Below are 21,038 nucleotides of genomic sequence, written 5' to 3'. Positions count from 1 at the left end.
TGTGCTGAATTCCAGACGCAACATATTTCAGTGAAAATGCCATACAATTCTTTAAATCACTTTTGTCTGGTCATATATTTCTGTTGGTAAATTTAGTAATTTAAAATTATCAATTACGGGTATGCATCGTTCTTTGGCTAAACAGGATGAACTTGCAGAAATGGAGATTTAAAAAAAAGTCCCGGTAATCTAATGATTTTTTCACAGCCTTCCTTGATAATACAGTACCCAAAAGTTTGAGATCTTTTTTGTTATAAATCTCAATTTCATTGTAAGTCAGTAACAAAATGTCAGTGTGAAGAAGTATGTTACAATTTCCCCTTCTCTTTCAGCAATTATAACAAGTCATGTCGTGTGATATGTTATACTAATTATATTATATTATATCGTCTCTCCAATAATAGACGCTCAGAATTTCGCAATTTTCAGTATACTTAAAAGCAGTATAGAAACTGAACTTTAACAAAAGTCGAAACTTGTCGTCGTGTAAAGTGTTGGATCATACTGATAAGCACACATTTTGAATATGCGTTTTACGGGTTAAACATTGTTTCTAACATAAAAAGTAATCTTATTTTACGTTTGTGATAGCCGTCGTCGTTCCATTTGGCTTGGCAACTTACGACGCCTTTATAAATGAGTGGAATGACTTAGGTAACTTAGTTGAATGGTTCCAAGATGTCACTGAAATCGTGTGAATTCCACTGTTAAAGTTTGCACGGCGGCGTAAACCCCAGTCCAGTCTAATCCAATCTGCTTTGACAGGTTGGTAAGTAAGTTATTTGTAGTTATGTGAAATGAGGATCTATGAATTTGGGCGTATTTAACAGGGTAAATTACAACGTGAAGGTAAAGTGTACTTGTCACTAAGGTAGTTTAAGTGTGAATGTTTATTAACCATGACTATAGCTCAGGTTTTATTTCATTAATATTTGTGAAAAGTAAGTGCCATAGTGTTTTATAAACTGATTTGAAGTTCAGAATTTTGGATGTTTAGCCCTAAATGTAAGAGGAGTTTTGAATTTTGAGGTTTAATTCATGTTGAAATAATCAGTGTAAGTGTGAACACTAATGTCACATTTGTTTTACTAGTTTGTCAGAAAAATTAGAATGAGACTTCGTCCAGCTCTGTAGGCATGATGGTAGATTTCTTCTCCCCTGACTCTAATCAGGGCGTTTTTGTAATATAATGGGAGACTGTTACATGCAAAGAAAAAGACCAACACCTATTTGAAAGCTTGTACCCTATGCCTCCTAACTTGTTACTGTGGCAGTAACTGTTACTCCCAGGTTAGAATTTGCAGATTCACAGATTTTGACCATGTCGTCATCAAAATTGCTGTGTTGCAGGGTGTGAGAGTGGAAGGAGGCAAGAAATAACCTAGCATGTATGCGCTGACCAGTGCTACCACCTTTCTTAAACAGTTTAGGTTGCATTTGCATTGGTGACAATAAAAATAATTTCTTTACCCTCAAATCCAGGAGAATCTTAAGTTGCAGGGCCAGCAGGGATAAGGAAGGTTTCCATAGTGAATAAGAAAACATTGTTAATAGTGTCTTACAAGAGATTGTGAAAATGCTCAGATTATACTATGAGGGGTTGTGACAAAGTGACGGATGAAGAGAAACGAGGAATGATTTAATGCCTCTAAATGCACATTTCAAATAATTCATGAAGATATTTTATATATTCTGGTACAGAATACACTTTTCAAGCTTGTTGATAATAATTTGTCAATATCTGGGTGTAAGAGATCAGTAGAATGTTGTCATTTGGAATGTTGCATGTACTGTGGCAATCATAGTGCCCATTTGATGATGTTCTGCAGGATTCTGAGAGTGGTGGTATGTACTCAGAGTGGGCATCATTAACATCACTGATCCAGAATGGGAATGAAGACAGTCAGAGTGTGTTGGGGAAGTTCCCTATCGCAGCTGGGAAGGAGGTTGCCATGGCAGTGGTCAAACAGCTGGCTTCCAATCTGGGTTTTGCACAGGCAGCTGAGCCCAGCCCCCTTACAACCGATCGGGAAGTTCAGTGGTGCATGGAGGCAAGTAGAAAATGCGTTGATTTACGGAGGCGCGGCGAAGCGACGGAAGATCAGGAAAGAATTGGCATGATTTTTGAGCTTTATAATTTTTAGGCTCCTGCTGATTCCTCTAATTTTGGTCCAGATATTCTCCATGGCACACCACACCCTGTTCTCAGAAATCTTCAACGTGTGGTGAAAGACCAAGTTTCACGCCCTTAAAAAAGAACATATAAAATTATAGTTTTATTTTAATGCTTATATTTTCATATAGTAAAAAGGCAAGATTCTGAACCAGTCTCCATTATTTTTGTGGTCCTGTAGGTAATTTGTTTTGGGATGAGCCTTCCGCTGAGTGAACATGACACAATAAGGGATTGCGTTCATGTGTACTGTGCGTGGTTATCAGCTCTTCATCCCGTCCCCAAGGTCAGTGTTCCAAGGCCCATCTGTGAGGACCCCAACTTGTATGCCAGGAAGATGATCTGTCATTTCCATAATCTCTTTGTTCCGCGTAAGGGAGAAGGTAAGCTTGTTACAGATCCGTAACTTATCGACTGGTTCAGCTGTACAGACATGCTATACATTGATTTGTAAACGATGCATGATATTTCATTTCATTCTTAATCAAATTACTTTACAGATGTGTTAATTTTCTTGTATAAACAGTGGCCTGACTCAATTCTGTTGTTGTTGTTTTTTCTAGTGTGGTCATTCCCTTACTTGGATCTAGGTAATGACGAAGTGTATAATCTTCTAGCTTTTTGTAAATTATACGTATTCTTGTTAAGACAGTTACAGCTGAGAATGGAAGAATATGAAAATGTGTTCAGATGAAAACCATCTAAAAATGAATGCTAAACGTAATGAGAAAAGGATTTTAATTGGTTAACCATCTTTACACAACAATTTTTACGGCACAAAATAAAATAAATGATATGCCAAAGGGCATAAATTTCTTGCAAAATTGTTGTCTGAAGAAGATTAATTAAAAATACAATCTGATAGAACGAGAACATTTGTTGTTCAACTCAGGTGACTTGCAAAGACTGCCATTTGTAGTTGTCTTAACTTCATGTTTACCACTTCACTGAGTTAAATAATGAATTATGCATTAGACAAAAAAAATTTGTGAAAGTAATCTGTCGTCTCTGGAGTGAGTAGGTAAATTCATGTTTCGACTACGAATGTACCACAGAAAGAGGTGTTGAGCGGTAAGTTGTGATGATGCCCATTTTTTGAAGTTTAAATATAGTGAACCCTATGATAGGTGCAGACACAATAAACCGGCAGGCAGTCCTTTGTCATCGGGTTTTGCGGACTCTTCAGCACTTGGCCCAGGGTTCCAACAGCCTGACAAGAGAAACATGGGAGGCATTGCTACTGTTCTTGCTTGCCATCAACGACACGCTCCTCGCACCGCCTACAGTGAAAGGTAATCTCATTGTAGTGTCACAGCGTGTGTTTCTCTGCCTATGTATTTTAATTATTTAATACTGAAAGTGTTGCATACAACTTCATAAATCCTGTCATTACGTCCATTTTCAGATGATGTTGGTGATCAGCTGTGTGAGCGTGTGCTTAGTGTGCTGTTTGAGGTGTGGTTGTTGGCATGTGCTCGGTGTTTTCCTTCACCACCTCTCTGGAAGACCTTCAGGGAAACGTGCATGAACTGGCGGCACCGAGTTGCCCTCATAGAGCAGTGGAATCGTGTTAATTTAGCACTTACTGCCCGGCTTCTTGAGTTTATGTATGGACCTTCCTTCCCTGAGTTAAAAATATGTGAGTTCGTACAGGAAATTTTTCTTTCTGTATTTACTTTCATAAGTGCTAAGTTATGTGGATGAATTTTCCTTTGTGGTAAAAATAAGCGTCATTATTTTCATTTTCAATTTCAAGTGCCTCAGAGCCTGAAGAATGAGATTAGACGCTTATATTTGTTATTCTTTTAATGTTGTCAAAGCAGCACTTAAGTAGTTTGACCTGTGAATTTGGTTTAATATCCAGCGAATTATTGAGGATCTGTGATGGGTGAAACTGCTCTGGGTTAGAGATTCACGGGTCTGTATCTCTTTGTGTTCGCCCGTATTCCTTCAGTATTTCTGTGCGCCGATTGCTATCAGTATTGATTCACGTGCCGTGTGAGGATGTTAACCGACGCAGAATGTGATTTGACTTACAGGTGAAGAGGATGCGCAGCTGATACCAGCTTTAATGACTAATGATTGCATTGCCCAGAGCTGGTTCCGGTTTCTCCATTGCTTGGGCAATCCTGCAAACCTGTGCAGACCAGCTATGATCTCACAGACTCAGAAATTTCTCCAGTTTGCTATAACAAGTGAGAATGTTATTGACCCTTGTCAGCATCCTTGTCTTGCTTCTCTGCCGCTTATCTTCCTCAAAGCCGTTAAGGGCATTGCGGGACAAGTGGATGCATTCTTAGGTAAGGTATAAATCTGTATAAAATATTGTTTGTTTTCAATTTGAATGCTGTTTAGTTCATGGTAGTAAGTGCTTTGTTAGTCGCAGTGAAATAAAGTATTTAATAACTGAGGTGAGTAGGATGAATTTTATGGTACTTGTGGGTTATCGGGACACAAAACGGGGGAGTCAAATATAATAATTTGTCATTTATTGAAATAAAATATAATAACTTTCAAGTATATATCATTTATCCACACATTAACCTAACCTAACCTAACTTAAGCTAACATAACCTAACCTAACCTTACTTAACCTAACCTTTTTTAAAGCGATGTGCCCGATAACCCACAAGTACCAATTATATTTAGTAAACTTTGAACTTGTTTCCTTTTTTTTTACCTCGGAAAGTCAGCGCTTATGTTCTTTTGTTTGTCTCTTAAGTAAACAATGCCACTTGTTGGTTAAGTGAGTGTAGCAGTTATTGGACCCAGAGGTCTGGAGAGGTTTGTCAGACATGCTGTAATATACAAAAGGTGAACTTAACATGAAATTCTGTCTTTAAAGTCTTACAAAATTTACTCCAGTGACCGGTAAATATGTGTTCATCGAATATAAAATCTGGGAATTAATTCCCAGTTTATGCAATAAAAGTTGCTGGTATTACTTTCACAGAATATAACGTACCTGAATGTGGTGAGAAACGCATTCCATATTTTTGTCGAGAAACCAGGGAAGAGATCACTCGGAAGACCTAGGCATAGATAAGAGGACAGTATTAAGTAGATCTTAAGAAAATTTGATGGGAGGTTGTGGACTGGATTAAAGTGTCTTAGGATCGGCACCATCGGTATGTTCTCATGAACAACGTGATGAACCATTGAAGGCAGGGAAATTTTTGGTTAACTGAGTGACTCAGCTTCTCATGAAGGACATCATTACAAGGAATTAATTAAGATGAACTGAAGTAGAAAACATTATATGTGCACAGTTATTTCTTGGTTTAGCATTTTGAGTTTGAGGTAACTAAATTTTAATAAAATGTGTGGTATTTAAAACATGTCAGAAATCAGAAAACTTGAGTGTCTTTAAAGAACAACACCTATGTGTAAAATATTGACACTTAAGTTAAGAAAGTGTCCAGACACGCAATCACCGAAGCTGTGAGAGGAATATTCATGTACAGCGCACTCTGTAACTTGCTCCAGGGAAAGTATGCATGCATGCTAATGCACATGCTCATACACGTGCTCAGATTGCTTTTATCTGAGTGCATTCAGTTCTCCACATGTTGTGCTTTATGGTAGAGCTACTGTATCATTCAAAGAAAGGATGGGTATAAAAATATAAGCAATTTTTAGACTTGTTAAGAAAATAACTTTAATAATGAAAAACTAAGTTTAAATCTGTAGAAGCTAGATCAGTTATGTGTTGCTGTAAATAATTTGAGAAACAATTAATTTCAGTTACATTTTACGGATTTTGTAAAACAATTCAGACCAGCTTTTCTAATACTGTGTCTTGACTTATCTTAAACCTAAATGATATCTTGACTTGCTTTAAGGTTGCTCTACTTTCCCATGAACACGTTTGCTTTGATTTGCACAAAGTGAGTTTGCTACTGTCGGGAGTCAGGTTTCAATTTGTAGTCGCGTACGTGTTTCTGTTTCACAGTGAAATGTAAGTAGAAAACTGTGTGCGTGTTGTGAACTTCTGTTATTGAATGGTGATTGTATGAAACTGATCAGACAGTACACACGGAAAAATTCTAAAGGTTTATAGTTTGTGTGTTCATTATGAGTCAGGGTCTCTGGTAGGTGGCACACCAAACACCAAAGTTTAGTGCTACATAATATCATATAACTGTTAGCCAGTTAGTAAATTAAGTCGGTAAGTTCATTTAGTCACCCATTAATTATGTGGTGGGTTTTTTGTCAAGTCAGAATTTTATCCATTCTTTAATTAACATATTTTGGTGCTTAGAAACACAGCGTTTAAAAGAAATATTTTATCGTCATTACTTGGATTAAGAAGAAGATTGCTGTCTTCTGGGTTGTTACGCCATGTTGTATGGTAGATGTCCACCAACGTTTCAGAGGTCATTCTGCCTCTGTCGTCGTCCTGACATCTACCATACTACACGGCGTAACAACCCAGAAGACAGCAGTCTTCATACCCACCGCTGTGAAAACCTCAAGTCCTACGTGGTTTAAGAAAATAAACTTGTTTGTACATGTGATGCGTTGTGTGGAATCTCTGTTCAGTTAACTTTTGCCACTCGTACATTATCCTTGTGACTGTGTGTACATATCGTGTGCTTTGTGGTGGTGGGCTTGTTCATGATGTTGTGATTACAGGCATTGCTCAACCTTACTTATGGGACGAGGGTTGTAGTTCATCAGACCGGGACAAGAGGGAGAGTGGCATTTCTTCCCACCCCACCTCTGTCACCCATTCCCCCACTCCTCCGCCCCAGCGCCGTCTCGCCAAGAGCTTTAGCGTAGCCCCTTCAGCAGTCACCAAGGGTAACTATGGCTTTCGTTTGCTGGCTTCCTTACAGCTTTTACCTTGTTCTGCATCCTTTGGTCTTTTGTATTGCATCTTTAAGTTACTTTTGTGTATAATTCCAGACTGCACTCTTTCTTTTCAGTACCTTATTTTGTATGAAGGTGACATGTATTGCTTTCAGTCAAGTTTCCTCGTACATAGTAATAATCAAGATTTTAACTGTAGTGGAATAATTCTTAAGTTTTAAATGAAGCTTCTCTGTAAAAACTATGTTGTTTCTGAGTATGTCATTCAACAACTGGCATAAATATGTTTGTAAATCATTATATATTGTCTCAAGCATCATATTGATTCAGGCACCTGAACTTTGAACTTGTATTGAGTGGAATAAATGTGTGAATTATTAATTGTATAGAGGTGATTGACTGGAAAGTTGTGCCTTAAATTTTCGTGGTTTGTGTAGGTATTCCAAAAGCTTCATTGATTGGTCTGACTAGTAGCCGAACTACATCATCCTCTGCTGTGTTAAGTGGACATACAGCATCCACCCCAAACTCTGGTCCTTCATCTGCTTCAAGCCTTAGCTGTAAGTATATCATGTGTATGTGAAGTTTTCTTGCGCTTTGTGATTCAACTATAGTGAAGTGTACTGATGAGTATGACCTTGTTTATATGAATGTGTGTTGCAGCTGTGGTGTCTCTAGGTGGAGACTCACGTCAACCTCTGGCTCCAGCCCGCCCAAAGTGTAACAGTATTCTTCACATGTTTGGGGAATGGTTGTTTGAGGCTGCTCATATTGGCTGTGAAGCAGTGTATCATGGAAAAGGTCTGTCGCAAAGAAGTGTGTTCAAACTTCTTGGTTTTAACTCCCTTAATTGCCGTGGGACGCCCGTGCCATTGACGAAAAGTTGTTGTGTTGTGTTGCGCCTGCAGTATAGTAGCAGCACATTGTTTTTTCAAGTGACCATGACAGCCTCTGTTTGTATTAATTCACTGTTTCTGATCTGAAAAGTACTGTACTGTTTTGGAGATCACAGAGATCCACCCAGAGATTCTTTTTTTCTCTCCGCAGCCCAATGCTTAACACTAATGACAACTGCTAACACATTATAGACTATTTATGTTTTTCGTTATTAAATACTAACTTGTTTACGCTGCTTTTGAATACTGACTAATGCCGAAAAGCAGTAATATTATAGATTTAGTTGTAAATATTGTCATCTAGAAAATTTTGTAATGGTTAAGGGGCCAGTCACCATGTAACAACCTCCTCTTCTCACTTATTTTGCAGGAAGCGAAGCAAATACAAACAAGCGACCTAGTTCGCTGCTCCTGGATAATCGTAAGGGCAGCCTATCTTTGTCGCAGCCCGGCTCGCTTAGTGATGATGCCGACATCCCACCTGCTATCACCATCGACAAGTACGAAGCAGGGCAAGCTGAGGCCCTTGGAGCACTCTGTCGCATCTTCTGCGCAAAGAAAACGGGAGAAGAAATACTTCCTGTATACCTAGCTCGCTTTTATCTGGCATTACAGCAAGGACTGCATATAAATGAGGTGCATCACTCTCACCTATAGTTATCCAGTGTGTCTGGTTTGGTTATCTTATATAGTTACAGAGGTATACGTAAATATCGAACGATATTTATGATCTCCGACAGAGGAAAGATGACAAGCGATGTTAGGATTATAAGAAACATATGAGTTTGTGAATGAAAGAGCTATAGTATTTTAAACATTATATGGTATTATTGTTTATTAATTATGTTTGTGACATGATTGGTGTGACTTTTAGTTATACAAGTAAAGTAAACAGTCATTAAAATCAGAGTTAATGACATCAAATGGTTATCATGTAGATATAAAAATTATTAATAATAATTCAACGTCTTCGTCATGAATACTTCATAATTAAATGCATTCATTATTAACTCTTTTTTTTTTTTTTGGTACTGTTAGAATCGTGAATGTGGTGAAACTTTGGCCAGCATCTTGCTGAATTCGGCTGATTTGTTCCGGCTCGACCTGGACGGTGTGCAGGTGTTACTCCCACATGTCATCAATGCACTAGAAATTGTTCTTCCAGAGAAGGAATTGAAGTTGAAGTAAGTTTCTTCTTGTTATAAAAATTGCATTTTAGACTTCTTTCTTGTTTCATTTTAGTTACTACAGATAATATAATAATTATAAGTGGTTTGATTTTAAATACGTAATTGTGTAGGTCATCCTCAGTATCCAAGACGGAACTGCGAAGAGCCTCCATCCATCTCCTCCTGTCCATGTTGGTTCTTCCACTGCACTTTCAGGTATGAGACTAGTTAAGAAAATGTAAGTGGATAAGCCGCGGTATTCATGAAGACTTTTTATTAATAAACGTAAGAAGTTACAGACTTACAAATTTATAACTCATTATTGTTTTAACAGAATTTAACCATCAAAGATCTGGGAAGAGGAAGTTCAGAGCGAGGTCCACTGACTTTTTCCCAGCTCAAACCTTCGCTTATGAACCTGTTGATAAATGCGCTGCAGGTGGAATCAGATCCTCAGAATGCTCAGATGTTGCTTGGTAAGAGATGTCACTTGTCTGGTGCAGGTAGCATTATATTATTAGTTTTGACAGAAGCGTGCTAAGTGATACGTTTCCGTTGTGGAATGTTAGAAGTACTCACTTCAACATGTACTAATTTCTTATCTAAGTTTGTGGCCGTGCTGTATTGGGTTTACCTTTTCCTATCAATCTTTATAGATACTTAGACAATTTTACAAATAATGCTGCGTGAATCAGAATGTTTGTAATTAATGTAATTGAAGGACTAATTTTAAATGCCTGGTTCTGAAAATATGAGCTGCCAGATGTGTGAAACCAAAGAACGGGTTATCCTACCTTATGTAATTGGCGTTTCCAGGTGGTTTGCTCTTAAGTGTGCAGGATTCTGCGAGCGCTGAAGAAGTAGAACAAGTAACTCAACCAGACACTGGTCCTTGCAGTGATACTACTTCGAATCTCCTGTCATCTGGTGAGTGTGGTGGAGTATTTTTTATCTGTGTAGTACATTGTTTGTTTGTAATTTGTACCATAATGACCACAGTGGCAGTATGTTTTATTTTTCGCACACTTTTAAAAAAGCATATTTTATGTACGAGTTTGTTGACCTAATTTAATTTTGTGCACATTGTAAAATGTGTAGCACCGAAGGGCAAGTACACGTTTGATTTTTAAGTTGAGAGAATGATTTGATTTCCAAAATGTGTCAACTTGGTTTTCTTTTTATTTATTACTGATAACACCGTCATGTTAAGAGAAATGAGAATAGGGAAGGAGTATATACATCTGTGTTCCATTTTACGCCTTTCTCTAACGTAGCCACGCAAGGAAAATTGAACATGTTCAGATACTTTAATCAGAGCTTCTCTTAAAAAAGAGTTTTGCCAGGAGAAAAACATAATAATTGGCATTCGCTAATATAAAACTGCTGGAAAGTGCAACATTAGTAATAAACAAAAGAATGAGCTAAATTAATCTTTTAAATATGTTACATTTTTTAATTATTAATGTATCTGATTTTAGAGAGATTATCAGATTGTATATTACTATATAATTAGATATATGTAGTATATTATAATCAGGTGATAGTATTTTTTTTTAAAAAGAATATCTATTTAGACTTGTAATTCAAGTTTGTCATCTGGCAATTTGAAAATACTGCTGAAATGCAGATATAGCTAAGTACTTTCTTATTTTGTAGTTAAAGTTCTCAATCAAAACTTGATATTTAATGGGAAGGTCGTCAGTTGCAGGCAAGTATAATGATTCCTCCAGGTTTTAATGTCATCCATTGTAAATTATTAATTCCTAAAATCGAATGAATATATACAAATTTGCACATGTAATGTTTCGTTAATAGAATTTAGACTAAATAAATAACATTGCTCAAACTCACTTTTATTTATGGATTTGGTACATTTTGAAAATAACTCGTTTTGTGATTGTATTGGTAACATTGCTTCGTATGCATCTTACATAATGATGTCAGGTTTTGCTTTGCTTTGTTTTGGAGGAAACACTACTTCCTTCTGCTATCAGTTTGCTGCTTATTATTCATTGCTCTTGTCATTTATCCATATGCATTAGTTTCTTTATCTTATTTTTTCCTTATCATAATTTTACTGCAAGAGAACTGCATTATAATATTTACCCTAACAGCTTAATTTTATTTAGGAATTTTATCTACTTCAGGCTAACTTTTTGATGCATTTGTATTCAGAATTTATTGTGGTTTTATCAGGTTTTACAAAGGAAGGGAATAAATCTGGTAAGGTTCGTTTTATGTATGTGATGTGACTTTGTCCCATTTTAGAAAGGAATTATGTTGGACTTATGTCAGTCTTGTGTATTTGGCGCATGAATTTTCCAGAGTTACTTCAGGTAACTCGTTGAAAGTATTGTTATGTAGTTCATTTATTTTTGTTCCTTATGTCATTAACCTCGACAGAGGCCAGTCCCCTCTTAAGTAATAGTTCAGTACGCTACCACTAGACTTTGGCACAATTATGTAAAGTTTCTGAATGTCATCATACAGTTTGCTGACATCATAAATTTTGTAGATTTGTTCTTGTTATGTAACAAGTATTTATTTTCTACTATACATGATCCTCTTTCAGTCAGATAGATCGTGGAAATATTATTTTAAATGTACAAGCCCTGCATTCACTGTCATAAAGTATGCGTATATTTTTTTGTTGAACGTTTCTGCATTTCTGTTGTTTTTGCACCTCTAAAATTGATTTGCTTTTTATTTTGTTAACCTCACATTATAAGTGTTGTTTTTCTGTGTTGTTATGCTGTATTTACTTGTTGGTACATACCATCATTTTGGAGAAACACGCTGTCTCCATCCTCAGAAATAGTATATTTATCTGAAACAGTATCTTGTCAACAACATCAAAATTTTTACTGCTGTGAGAATGTCGAATATATAATCTCCCTTTATTTTAAAACATTGTGTGTATCTTTACAGATTTATTTCCTCTCCAGTTCTCTGAGTACAAACCACATTTTCTGTTTGTTTTTGGCTACAATATTTACGTTGGAAGTTGGCCTGAATGTTGTTTTGTGTTCTGTTCTTTTTTGTTACTGTTTTTGTTATTGTGTTTTCCCCAGTGATGTTTATTATTCTGTTCTTTGGCTGGTCCTCCCTAGCTTCTGATACAGTTAGCTCACTCAGTCTTCCAAGTGATTATCGCAGCGTGAGCCTGGGCAGAGGTGATGATGTCTCACCCGAGACTCAAGACCAGTCAGATTCCACGTCGTCATCTGGGACGTTTGGTAACATGATGTACATTGACTACCCCATGGGACTGAACAAAAGTAAAGAATCTAGACTCATCCTCTTTATTTTTCATGAACTTCAATTAGTCGTTGAAGTTCGTGTACGTGTGTTGAGTGTTTCCAGATTTGTGTGAATTGTTGTGATTATCATTTATTAATGTACACTTATTGATATATGCATGTCATGTTTAACAGATGTTTCTCCAGAACTTAGTTGATATGTTACTGAATTTTTCTGTTTTTATATTAAGCTCTGTGGAGAGTAAAATGTAAAGATATCATAGGTAAAACATTGCAAAATTTTGTGAAAGTCATTATTTGTAGTGTGCTAATTTTAGAATTGTGTTAGGATTAAATATTAGCATAAATTAATAGACTTTTAGCCCTCTCTGATGCATGTGAGAATTTGCAGTTAATTATCTCTTTTTCATATTTCTAATTCTTTGTCTTAAATTTTTGAGGGCATTGATCCAGAAAGTGTGGGTATACTTTAGATATTTGTTTGTGCAGGAATAATTAGGAATATTTTTTAGACTGATAATGGCTTCTACCTTTTCCCATCAACTTGCAGTTTATTGTGTGTCGCTGTTACATTTTATTCCAACGTTTATTAGATCTATGTACACCTAAAATATTTATGTGCATAGGGCATGATAGTGTAAAGCATTGATAATGGTATAGCTGGTTGTACTCTTTCATGTCAGTGAGATTCTGAGGTTTTATATATGATCTCAGCCCCCTCACGCACCTGAGAAAGTGTTCCTGAATTGATGGTTTAAAATAGGGCTGAACGTTTTTGTATTTTTTTTTTAAAATTTTATATCTATCTAATATTGTGGAGCGAAGTTTTCCTTGAGAAACTAACAGCTGCTTAGCTAATTAAATTCTCTGCATTTTAAGGAACGTGAATATTTATTAACTAGATTTTAACACAGTTCTAAGAAACCACTAAAATCGCTCTGTTTTCTAAATAATAACAATAATGCTCATGAATGCATCGATTTGGCTGCTTGTTTATACTCTCATAGTATTTTCAATAATTTTTCCTTGTAGTTAATTTGTAAATGATTAAAAAGTACATTTTTGCTAATTCACAAACTTCATACTGTACATAAAATAGTTTGTTGGAATTTCTCAATTTAACACTTAAAAACAGCCATATTCAGTGTATGTACTACTGTGCTCATGTTCACGTCTTTGCGTAGATTCTGCCCATGCTCTCTTTGTACGCGCAACGTACCTTGTGTGTCATCGACTGATCTCGTCGTGGAAGACGGACCTCAATGTCTCACTTGCTGCCTTAGAGTTGCTTGCTGGCCTTGCTAGGATACACATCCGAGAAACAGGTACTGTTACTTGAAATTTAGTGAAATTATGCAGAATTTATTTTCGTAGTGAAATCCTCACTACAGGGTGTCCCAATTTTAGTGCCTGATTCATCTATATCTAATGTCAAGGTTAATGCAGTGAGCTATACCTCCACTCTCTTGTATGTCTGCATGATGAGATGCTTAGTTAAGTATCAGGGACAATTTGACCTGTATTTTATTTTCAAGAGCATTTTACCATGACGTGAGTTGCATTGTATGATAAAAACACAAATGTTTCAGGGGCTGGCTCTTTTGCCCCCCCCACCCCACCCTCAGGTCACAAAACCAACTGTTTGGTCCATTAGAAGTGGTAATCCTAATTTCTAGACCAGAGTAGGTTTTATCACTTGAAGACGTGGCATAGGCAGCCCCTGAAACATCATGGCTTTATTTTCATATACTAAATAAATAATAGAATAATATTGAAAAAAGAAATGCTTAATTTTTTCCAGTCTTGCCATAATTACATAAAAATATATTTTCTGTTTCATTTCCATTTCAATTTGTCATCTGCTATTCTCTGCTTGTGTGTGTTTGTGTGTGAATAAAGGTCTAGTCCTCTTTAATTTTGAAAGACATTATGTGGAAATTTTTATTGCATGCAGCTAGGAAGCCCACAGGCAAGTATAATAGTGGCATATTTGAAGTACCAGCTGCGTGGTTAATTTTTAAAATATCTTAGATTACGGTAGGTTATTTAAATTTTTGTGTGTGCCTTCAGATATTTATTCTGGAAGGCCACTATGCTTTTATATAGTGCGATGAGGAACAAACCTGAATTTCCCTTTCTGTTGTATGCATATAATATGATTCAGGATTGATAAAATGTATGTGTGTTACTGATTTTTTTTTAATGTTTGATATGACATAATTGTGGCACTCTAAGGTGCTGTTTCTGCTTCTGTTTTGACCATTATCTAGAAAGTTTCAGTGGAATTTTTACCTAAATTTTTATTTCTAGCACGTAGCATTTAGTACCCTGATGATGTGGACAGAGACGGTCCCTCAAACGTCGATTTTATCGTTTAACCATTTGACGCGGCTCATCGCCCGAGAAGATTTTATCGAGTTACGTCGCTGTGAAGGCTTCAGATCATGTATTTCCACATGTCCAGTCCCCACTATCATGTGACTGTACTTCCCTGCTGCAGATGCTCTGGAATGTAAGCGTGCAGTTAAGTGGCTCTGCGACTACATTGTGTACCAGTGTTCGCGCCCACCGCCTGCACATTCGAAGGACCTGCACTCAACCATTGTTGCAGCATTCCAGTGCGCGGCAGTGTGGCTTGTAGCGCACCCATACCTGCTCCAGGACAAGGATTGCCTTACCACCGTGCTGGAAGTGGTTGAGCTGGGAATATCTGGTTCCAAATCACAAGTAAGCTGCGTGAAGAGTTTGTTCGGTCAGAAATGTCATTGTTATAAAGTTTTTAAATTAAAAGGATATACGAGGAGAGTGGCATTCCTGGGAAATGACGCATTGCAGTGCATCATTGTGATCCACGCGGCATTTATATCGAAGGAAAACAGATAAGTAGTCATAAAGTTGCCTCATTGTGTTTCTTGAATGCATTGAAAGGGATTTAAGAGTTTTAAATGTAATTTATATTTTGGAAAATACATTTTGCTAAATAAGGAATATGTGACTTTTGCAGTTGTTATAACATAATTAAATAACTCGCCAACCAATAAGGTCAGTTTCTCCAAAGTGTAAACAAGATGTCAATGTTTCGCAAACAGGGTAAGCCTGGAGAACCTGTCTGTATGAAGGACGAGAAGGAGTTGAAGCCGGCGTCAATGCGGGTGCGGGATGCGGCCGAGGCTCTGCTTACAATTGTATTGGAACAGGTATGTGTACTGCATCTTGTAATGCATACTTTGGGAATATAATTTTTCAGTAAATATAAGGTTGTCAGCCAGGTTAAACCTTCGGTCCATTGATTAGTTGTGTTAGAACAACTAACTTCTGCAGGGTATGAACACTGGACCGAAGTCATAACCTGAGAGACAAAAAATAAAAATACGAAAAATTACCGTCAGGATATTGGTGTGTTACGTGGCACCGTAGCCCAGGTGACAGTCACCTTATGCTCGCCACCGTGATAAATTGAAATCTCACCTGAATGCTGATTGGCTACTCGTGGAAGACATTGCAGGCAGGGAGTCTTTTGTATATAATTGTACCGTTTGGCTTATTCGTAGGTTGGTTATTTCCCGTCACCCTGCGGCGCAGAATCACTGTGGTCTCTGCTAGATGAAGTGGCTCTTCTGAGACACTGCAACTCATGGCCAGGAGGAGATAATTTGTCGAGGGAACTGGCAGTTGACAGGTTCCACTACTTCGTTGTGGAGAACTCAACAGTGCTGGCATTGCTTGAGGAACCTCTTGGAAATGACCAAGGTAGCTCACTGTTTTTGGTAGGAATATTCTAGAAGTTAAATTGAAAGACTCCTTATTTTAGGAATTTGTAATATTTATATCTTCAGGTCTCTGAAGAAGGCACTCACCATTTTAGTTGTGCCTTAAGGTCAGTAGGCTGTTATGATTGGTTTCACTGAGAGGCTGTGGAATTGTACATGAAAGGCATCGAGGGCTTGGCGATGCACTGACATGCATCTTTCGATTCTTAAGTTTCTGTGTTCCTGGGAGTTCCTGGCTGGGACATTGAAACCAGATAACTCCAACATCACTGACACCATTCACAAAGGTCAAATTCTTGCCAGGATTGTTACGCCGTGCATACATTTTCTGACTGGTTATAATTGTGAATCAATTGCAGATCCACAACCGACAGTCACAGTTCTGATCCGGGGACCATTTGGTCGTCATGCTTGGACAATGCAACTGAGACATTTGCCACGACATAAGTCAGGAACAAAATACCATGCACCCAATCCTGGGCGACCGGTACCGATGGCTGATGTCGGAGTGCACCATGACGTGAAGCATCGATATTTTCCTGAAAATGTTGATCGTATTCCACAATGTAAAGTGTGAGTGTGTATGTTGTAGAAGATAACTTTATATATGTGCTATTATTTATTTATAGATTTTTAAAAATATTTATGTACTTTGCCAAATAGCAGTTCAATAATAGTTTAATTAATTTAAATTTGATCCTGAAACACTGTCTGTGGAAAAATGTTTGTGTTCTGTGTGAACTGAGTTCATTGTAACATATATTTATCAGGGGTGTTAGGTGTGAATGTATTGGATATGCTATTGGTGATGTTTGTGAAGGGTATTTCCCCGGTTTGCTGGGCTAACAATTTTACATTATAGAAACCAGCGTGTTACAAAATGTTACACGGAGCCTGGGAAATAATTTTATATGTTCACATGTTTATGGAAAGTAATTATTTAGGAATTGACGTGTGTGTGTGATGTGTGCGTTTTGTGTGCATGCAGGGACAAGTCTATTCCCAGTATGGAGAGTCTTCTCACAGAAGCCGGAGCAGCGGCAGAACATGCCCATCTGTCACGGTTGGTAGAACAGCAGGCTACGCTGGAAACAGCTGCAGGACAGGAGTGGTGTAAAGACGCTGAGAACCCCTTCCCCGAGTGTGTCCCACCTCCCGCCTGCCACGAATATCAGACGGCTCGACTCTTTCTCTCACACTTTGGCTTTCTGTCTCTTGATGCAGCAAATGTGAGTTAAGTCATGTTTTCATGAGTTTTAGGTATCTTATTAAGATTTGTTTGAGGGGAAGGTTTTTTCCACATATTCATTTATGCAGAATTTAGAATATAATTTGTATAAATAATATTAGAATTTTAAATTTTCATCGAGACTTGGAGATTGTTGTCTCCTCTGATCTGGAATCATTATTCTGGTTACTGAACCAAGCAGTCATTAACATACTAATCACGTAGTTATTAATTGTAAGTTTTTGCAAAAGTTATGGAAAATGTTGTGCAGGTTTTTGTAGGAATTAACAAATACTCCTGTAATAAAAATTAGTTTTATCCTGTTTTTTGATGTTGAGGTTCTGCTGTTTTATGTCAGGTGAGGAAGTAATCCTCTTAAACTGCTATTTGCAGCGTCGTTAAAATATATTTTGTATGTAATTTAGGGAAATGTGGGATCACCGTTCATGGCATTGAACACTTCATTGGACGGCTTCTGTCGTGATCTTGAAGCACTTGATAATATGAGTTCTCGTACTTGTGACACTGTTCACGTGTTCTACGTTAGAGCAGGGCAGAAAACACCTCAAGAAATTCTTAGTAATGTGGTGAGTTATTCAGTGATTTTATTTGATTGTAATATTGGACTTTTTATACATTCATTGTCAACAATTTTTATTACTATTTGGACTCGTTGAGGACTGTCCTTTCTTGTAACGGATTGTACTTGTAATTTTGCAGCAATCTGAATCAACAGTGTCTCCTCACTTCCTGGAGTTTCTGCTGTCTTTGGGGTGGTCAGTCAATGTGTTTCAGCATCCAGGGTGGACTGGCCACATATCTACCAGCTGGAGGATCACACAGCCTACTTCACGTAATGAGTTATTTAACTTTTTCTAAGTGTATGGATTACATTTGTGGGACTGTGATGATTAGTCATTGTCTTTCTTATTATAATTACGTGCATTAAAATAGGAAAGATGTCGGTATGCTCTGAGGTACGCTTGAAAGTTCTACAAAGTTCAAGAACGACAGTAAATGTTGAAAATAGATATCATATTTGTAATTTTGAGGTTCAAGCTTCAAGACCAACAACTACATTTCAAAGGAACTTTTTGTTTCTCAGAGGAAAATGCAACTCCAAGGAACCATGGCGGAAGCTTATACAATGGGGACTCTCAGGTTTTGTACTGGGCAGACGCAAGCTCCGAAATTGCATTTGTCGTACCAACACGATGTCATGAACATGATGCTTCACCGCAGTTCGATACATCATCTGAATCAACACATTTGTCTGGTCAAGGTAAACTTGTTTTAAATGTTCAGTTATTGTATTAATGAGCATTTTTTATGTCAGAATAAGAAGGAAGTATTTACTTTTATGTGCTTTTGAAAAATTCCATTTTGAGAACACTTTGTTTGCTGTCAAGCTCACTTGGTTGGGCGTTATCACAGTGATCTTTCCATTTTACAAAGATGCTGTCTACTGGAATTTAGTGTAACATAGTGAAACATTATTTAGGATTATAAATTATGAAATACACTATACATTGCTTGTACAGCTTTGACAGATGTTTCTTCATGCCGCATTCATACAAATAGTAGCTTATTTTACATTATTTTGCGCAGGCTGGTTTGAGCGCAGCGTTTCAGACAGTGCTGGAAATGCAGGTCGGGGCACTGAGAAGCCTCGAACTTTGTCCCTGGACCTAGATAAGTCTTCTGCCTCATCACCGGGCGCCATTAATGGATCAGGCCGCAGACGAACAGGAGCTGTTCGTCATCCACCTCCAGTACATTCCAATACAAAAGTGCTGGTCTTCTGGACAGAAAGCTATGAGGATCAGTTGCAGTTACCTCTAAGTAAGATTCATGTTTTGAATCATGCTATTAATTGGATGACCAAGGTTTGATTCCTGACAGGGCAGAGATTTTTTCTCTTCCTCGCAGCATCCAGATTTGTTCTGGGTCTTCCTAGCCTTCAGTCGATTGAGTACTGGGGCCCTTTCCCTTTTGTAAAGTGGCCGGGATATGAAGCTGACCATTCAACCTCCATCTAGTACCAACATTAAGAATGAGTGGAGCTATATACCTCTGCCCCTCCATACATCGTTATGACGTGACTTGAAGAATAGGCCAATTTTTCTAGGAATGTTACAAATCTGTATTGAACATAGTGATGAAGCACTTCGAGATGCATACTTTTAGTGCATAGTGTTAATTAGTAGAACATTGACTGAGGAGAAGTCCAGAATGAATTGCCATCTTTACAGCTGATTTGATGCAAGCCACAACCACTGGTCTTGAGGGTGGCAGTAGCAGAGGACTGGATGAACGTGACTACTTTGTCATATGTCTGAACGCTTTAGCCAGCGGACTGCTGCGGGTAAAGCTTCAGGGTCCAGCAGGTGGTCGCACCAGCCTTGCGACGCCACTGGTCGACGGAATGGTGGTAAGCCGTCGAGTTCTCGGTTCCATGGTACGTCAGACTGCGCTGAACATATGTCGACGCAGGAGGCTTGACAATGACAGGTATGATTGTCACAATATAACGCGCAAAGCTACTCCTAATGGGGCTCTGCCCTGCAAGTACGTGTTCTAATTTATGGGAAGAATGTTTTGTTCCTGCGATGCTATGTAGTGAATAGGAAATACTATTTCTGTAGTCTTGTCTTGGGGCTAAGATGATTAGAACTTGTGTTGACAGGCATCCAGGCAGAACAGAAATTGTGTGCTACATATTTTTAACATTTTATGTTGGTATAGAAACTGATCCAGAAATTCTAGTTCATTAATAGTATAATGAGGTGTTTTAAACCTTTCCATGCCTGAGAAACAATTGAGCTCTGTAATGTAGATTCTGCTAAGGTTCACACGATCTGGTATGGCTAATCCTTCAAGGCTGCTTTTCTGTTGTATGCGATTCATGTGCATTTGATCTGTAACACTTCGTGCTCCATGTCTTAGTCGCATTTGTCTCTGTTGTGCTAGTTTTACAAAAGATCCTGGCAACTGATGCTTAGCTTTGACAGTAGAGGGGTTCAATCATAAAAGTAAACTTTCCTTTTTTGATTTCAGTTACCAGCCACCTCATGTACGGCGACGCCTGAAGGTACAAGAACTAGTTCAGAAGTACCGATGTGAGTTGAGTCATCCCGAGTTGCTCACGTACCTCTTTAGTGATCCCCCCACTTAGCTGAGTAACAGTTACTGCAGTCAGGTTGGTACCTCATGCCATGTTTTTTCTGCGTGTGAGAAGGCAGACTATCACATGAAGCGACGGTCAAATTATATTTGCAATTTGCAGTGTTTCCGTAAAATGTTTGTTCTGAATCTGTGAGCTTAAAAGTAATTGTATTTATTTTGCAGATTTGCATTAAACTAATGCGGATGGAGGATCGTGGTTCATGCAGAGTATAAGTAACTTTTACAAGTATTCATTGCAAGACAAAGTCTGGCAAAATAAAGGTGACTTACCTTACAGAATCTCTTGGAGGTACTGTGTAAGGTATGCAAGTGAATAATGTATGTGTGTGTACCAAAGAAGTGCCCAGAAATATATAAATTCAGACACTAATTTGGAGTATATTCTTTAATATAATATTTACCAAGCACAGGTTGATATAATAACAGTTTAGGAGGTACCCAGTTTGAGACCAAAGTTTGCAGTGTTCTTTGATCTATCGAGGTAAGTATTGAGCAACCATTTTGTTCTGTATCATACCTATTCATTGGGCATGATCATATTCCC

General features: G+C 37.8%; 1 protein-coding gene across 12 annotated transcripts; it reads left to right on the top strand.

Moving 5' to 3' along the window:
- Positions 1-696: 696 nt before the first annotated feature.
- On the top strand, positions 697-20,864 carry LOC110828164 (ral GTPase-activating protein subunit beta). 12 transcript variants are annotated; one of them, XM_022060619.2, is made up of 30 exons: positions 699-849; positions 1,830-2,051; positions 2,355-2,556; positions 2,737-2,763; positions 3,301-3,465; positions 3,579-3,812; positions 4,213-4,473; positions 6,809-6,976; positions 7,423-7,545; positions 7,649-7,786; positions 8,252-8,517; positions 8,920-9,065; positions 9,182-9,266; positions 9,385-9,526; positions 9,867-9,977; positions 12,161-12,328; positions 13,495-13,635; positions 14,265-14,279; positions 14,811-15,037; positions 15,400-15,507; positions 15,862-16,060; positions 16,440-16,653; positions 17,069-17,309; positions 17,734-17,895; positions 18,029-18,161; positions 18,414-18,590; positions 18,917-19,150; positions 19,561-19,819; positions 20,366-20,507; positions 20,657-20,864. In XM_022060619.2, exons 1-29 carry the CDS (start codon positions 808-810, stop codon positions 20,481-20,483), a joined length of 4,728 nt encoding a protein of 1,575 aa, XP_021916311.2. In that variant the 5' UTR covers positions 699-807; the 3' UTR covers positions 20,484-20,507; positions 20,657-20,864. The 12 variants fall into 12 exon arrangements, with proteins under 12 accessions (XP_021916364.2, XP_021916311.2, XP_021916355.2 ...); XM_022060652.2 differs by having other exon boundaries at positions 742-765; XM_022060643.2 differs by having other exon boundaries at positions 747-769.
- The last annotated feature ends 174 nt before the right edge of the window (positions 20,865-21,038 follow it).

Source organism: Zootermopsis nevadensis, unplaced genomic scaffold (assembly GCF_977971745.1).
Source record: "Zootermopsis nevadensis isolate Lab colony 2312 unplaced genomic scaffold, Znev_1.0 Znev_ptg000016l, whole genome shotgun sequence".
Classification (NCBI taxonomy): Eukaryota; Metazoa; Arthropoda; class Insecta; order Blattodea; family Termopsidae; genus Zootermopsis; species Zootermopsis nevadensis.
This window is presented reverse-complemented; position numbering and strand designations above follow the sequence as displayed.

Excerpts from the sequence above, each read along its gene's own strand:
- LOC110828164 (XM_022060619.2), top strand. The coding sequence starts at position 808 with ATGAATTTGGGCGTATTTAACAGGGTAAATTACAACGTGAAG. Across the intron at positions 3,813-4,212 it reads CTTCCCTGAGTTAAAAATAT|GTGAAGAGGATGCGCAGCTG; the intron begins GTGAGTTCGTAC and ends TTTGACTTACAG. Across the intron at positions 15,038-15,399 it reads TATCTGGTTCCAAATCACAA|GGTAAGCCTGGAGAACCTGT; the intron begins GTAAGCTGCGTG and ends TTTCGCAAACAG.